This window comes from Sinocyclocheilus grahami, unplaced genomic scaffold, assembly GCF_001515645.1.
Source record: "Sinocyclocheilus grahami isolate Dianchi unplaced genomic scaffold, SAMN03320097.WGS_v1.1 scaffold54.1, whole genome shotgun sequence".
NCBI classification, from domain to species: Eukaryota; Metazoa; Chordata; class Actinopteri; order Cypriniformes; family Cyprinidae; genus Sinocyclocheilus; species Sinocyclocheilus grahami.
Genome location: NW_015505233.1, coordinates 1,837,373 through 1,840,564, shown reverse-complemented (window position 1 = coordinate 1,840,564; position 3,192 = coordinate 1,837,373). Strand labels below are relative to the sequence as shown.

Genomic DNA, 3,192 nt, shown 5'->3' with positions numbered 1-3,192 from the left:
TTTACCCCCCCCCCCCCCCCTACACTTTTGAACTGTAGTGTATATGTTTGCTTTTTTTCCACTATGCACACATGACAATGTTTACCTTCTGCTCCTCCCTTTCTCTGGCTGTGTGGCATTTTTCTATTTTCCACTCCCTCATGAAATCCCGCAGATATCCAAAGATCGTGAGGATGCCGTAGCTCATGTACGTGAGCACGGCAAGCAGCATGGGAGTTTCCTCAAAGGACTCGATGAACGGCCTGCTGTAAAGTTCTCCATTGCATGCAGCATGGCAAACCTGTAAAGCAATACCCATTAAAACACTGTAGTCATGGTACCATCGCATTGTGGTTACGGATTACAAAGCATGTAAAATTCAAACATTTGCAGAAATAACAGATTCCTTTTGGTTACTTTAACAGTTTAGTACAGAACCAGTGGCGAGCTTTATTCATGGACACTCTGCAAAAGTCAGATTAACTTGAACAGTTTCAAAGTTTGGCCTCTCATTGCCATTACACATGGTGACCAAAGGATCACGCACAAGTTTCGGACCAAACAGATGAAGCAGTTCATTCAAAACCCTGTGATTTGCAGGCACATGTGACTAGTCATGCTTCACTAACAAATACCACGGAGTCTAGCAACACTGAGCTGTTGCTGAACATTACAACGGAAAGTGAATCTGAGCAGAAGCCGAAAGAGCTGATAGGGCTCTACAAGACAGTTTAGTTGGATGAACAAAGAAGCTGTGACAATAACAAAGCACAGAATATCTTGGGATAGATGAAGCTGACCGATTTCCCACTCAAAACACTTGCAGTACAGGAGGCACATGACAGAAATTCCTAGAGCTTTAACTTGAATCATGAGTTGCTTACAATCACCCGCACAAGACACTGGTATGAGATCAAGATCTTGACTTCCTCAGTGCATTTGCCTATTTAGATATACGATCCATTGATCCATTAATAATAATAATGCTTGAATATTACTAAAAAATTCAATACAGATTAAAATTATAAGGTGTTACTAAAACCCACATTATTATAATATAAAGACTAATCAAATATTGGCTAAAAGTAGAATTGTATTACCTATATAGGGCTTTTTTGATCAATCTATAGTTCTATTTTCTATAACTTTAAATAAAATATACTAATATACCTTTCCGTATATAAATGAGTATTAATGAAAATATTCACATCAACTACATACAGATTATAAATTATAATGCACACTAGTCAACATTTGAAGCGGATCAAAAGTTGTCCTAAAACATATAAATATATATAAATATAAATCTATATTAGGGAGTATAACTATATTACGGAGAACAGGGCTGGCACTTTTTGTCCAGTTAATTTTTATCCAATTTCTCAGAGTTGGTCAATATTTAAAAGTCCTTGAAAAAAAAAAAAAAAAAAAAAAAGTTGTTAATGTTGAGACACTAGTATCTTGATTTGCCGTTTTCAATGCATTTTTACTTACATGAACGCAAATGCAGCACGAGGTTGCACATTAACTTTCTGGTTCAACAAACACAGTTTATTCAGACGAGTTTTTATTTATGGAAATATCCCATTAGCCACATCATACTTTTGATGGCCAGGGCTCATAAAACGATATTATCAGGAGAAAGTCTACATCTCATATGGGTGTCAAACTTTACTTTTCCACATGTGACCATGCCATAAACAGCGAAACTGCATGCCATGCACTAACGGAGCACAATCCTGGCACACACAGTATTGAGAACAGCTGCTGTGTGTTGCCATACATCACCATTTTCATCGTACAACATATTGCACAAGCAGGTATGAAATATTAGCAATGCAGGACTCAAAAGATCTCAATGCATGATGTGGCCTCACCTTCTCCTGCTTTTGATACTGATGATGGTGATGATGGTTCTTCACCATGCCATTTCTTCCTGGTTTCACCCCATTCGCTGCATGACAATCCTCATTTTTATTCCCCGCGCTTTCAGTCATACTTATCTAAGACTAAACACATACAATCAAACGCATGAAGACAAAAAGATGGAAATGAGTCGGTGATCAGGGGGACGCACGTTACCGCTACCCCGAAAGCCACAAGAGAAAAACCTGAAATTCCAGCCTCCGCATACCGGAAATTAACTCCCCGTTACTCGCGCCCAACAAATCAGAACGCAGAGTTGAGAAATCGGGCGTGGTTTGTGGAGCAAAGGGCGTGGTCCTCCGCTCGCTTCTGCTGCTGGGAGAAATGAACTCTAGTAACCTCTGTGTGTTTCACCTATCTGGCCCTGCATAACTCGAATATTTGTCTGATGCTCGCAGCTGCAAATTATATCAGATCAATTATAAAACGTGAACAAGCTAAGATAATACCTTTGGTCTCGGTTTTAAATTCAGGCAAACAAAAGCAGGAAGAAGCAACGTGACAAGATTAACACATCCATGATTGATTCCAGATATTTCCTGTGGCCGATCTCTGGGTTCGGAAGCCCGTTCTGCGGCTACTTCCTCCCGGGGTGACGGCTCGACGCTCCTCCTGTCTTCCTCCGAGGAGGTTGACGTGGAGGACGTCGAAGAGGTTTCGCCCCCTCAATCGCCCCAATATGAGGAGCTAGTGGAGGTGCTTACTCGTGTCGTGGCCAAATTAAAAATCGATTGGCCCGCCGAGAAGCAGGCCGAACCGCAGCGAAGCAGGTTGGATGAACACTTCCTGCGCGCGAAGCTGCCACCTCCATGCCGGAGCCTGCCATTTTCCCCCGAGGTATCGAGGTCTTGGGCCAGGCCTTTTTTAGCCCACCTCTTCATCCCTGCCTCAGATTATTATGGTAATGTGGCAGGGCTGACTGAGTGTGGCTATAAGGCGATGCCCTGGGTTGAACAGACGCTAGCTAGCTATCTGTCCGGTCGCCAGCTAACGTGGCACATCAATTGCCTAGAGATACTGGCCGTGTTTCAGGCACTGAAACACTTTCTCCCAGACCTGAGAGGTCACCATGTGTTGGTCTGCACCGACAACACAGCGGTGGTCGCTTACACCAACCACCAGGGAGGTCTGTGTTTGCGCCGCTTGTTCAAGTTAGCACACCAGATCCTTGTGTGGTCCCAGGACAAACTCCTCTCGCTGAGAGCAGTGCACATTCCTGGGCATCTCAATATGGAAGCAGACATCCTGTCGAGGCAGGGGCTGAGGCCCGGGGAATGGATGCTTCAC

The 3,192-nt window shown here is 43.3% G+C and overlaps 1 protein-coding gene across 2 annotated transcripts in view; it reads right to left on the bottom strand.

The window, feature by feature from the left end:
* The window catches only part of sptlc2a (serine palmitoyltransferase, long chain base subunit 2a), a 22,499-nt gene extending 20,361 nt beyond the window's left edge, over positions 1–2,138 (bottom strand). The window contains exons 1-3 of one of the 2 annotated variants that reach the window (XM_016269704.1): positions 2,091–2,138; positions 1,857–1,988; positions 86–280 (exon numbers count right to left, since the gene is read on the bottom strand). In XM_016269704.1, coding sequence (XP_016125190.1) covers positions 86–280; positions 1,857–1,976 — 315 coding nt within the window. In that variant the 5' untranslated portion in view covers positions 1,977–1,988; positions 2,091–2,138. The other variant, XM_016269703.1, reaches the window with a different exon arrangement.
* Positions 2,139–3,192: the final 1,054 nt, after the last annotated feature.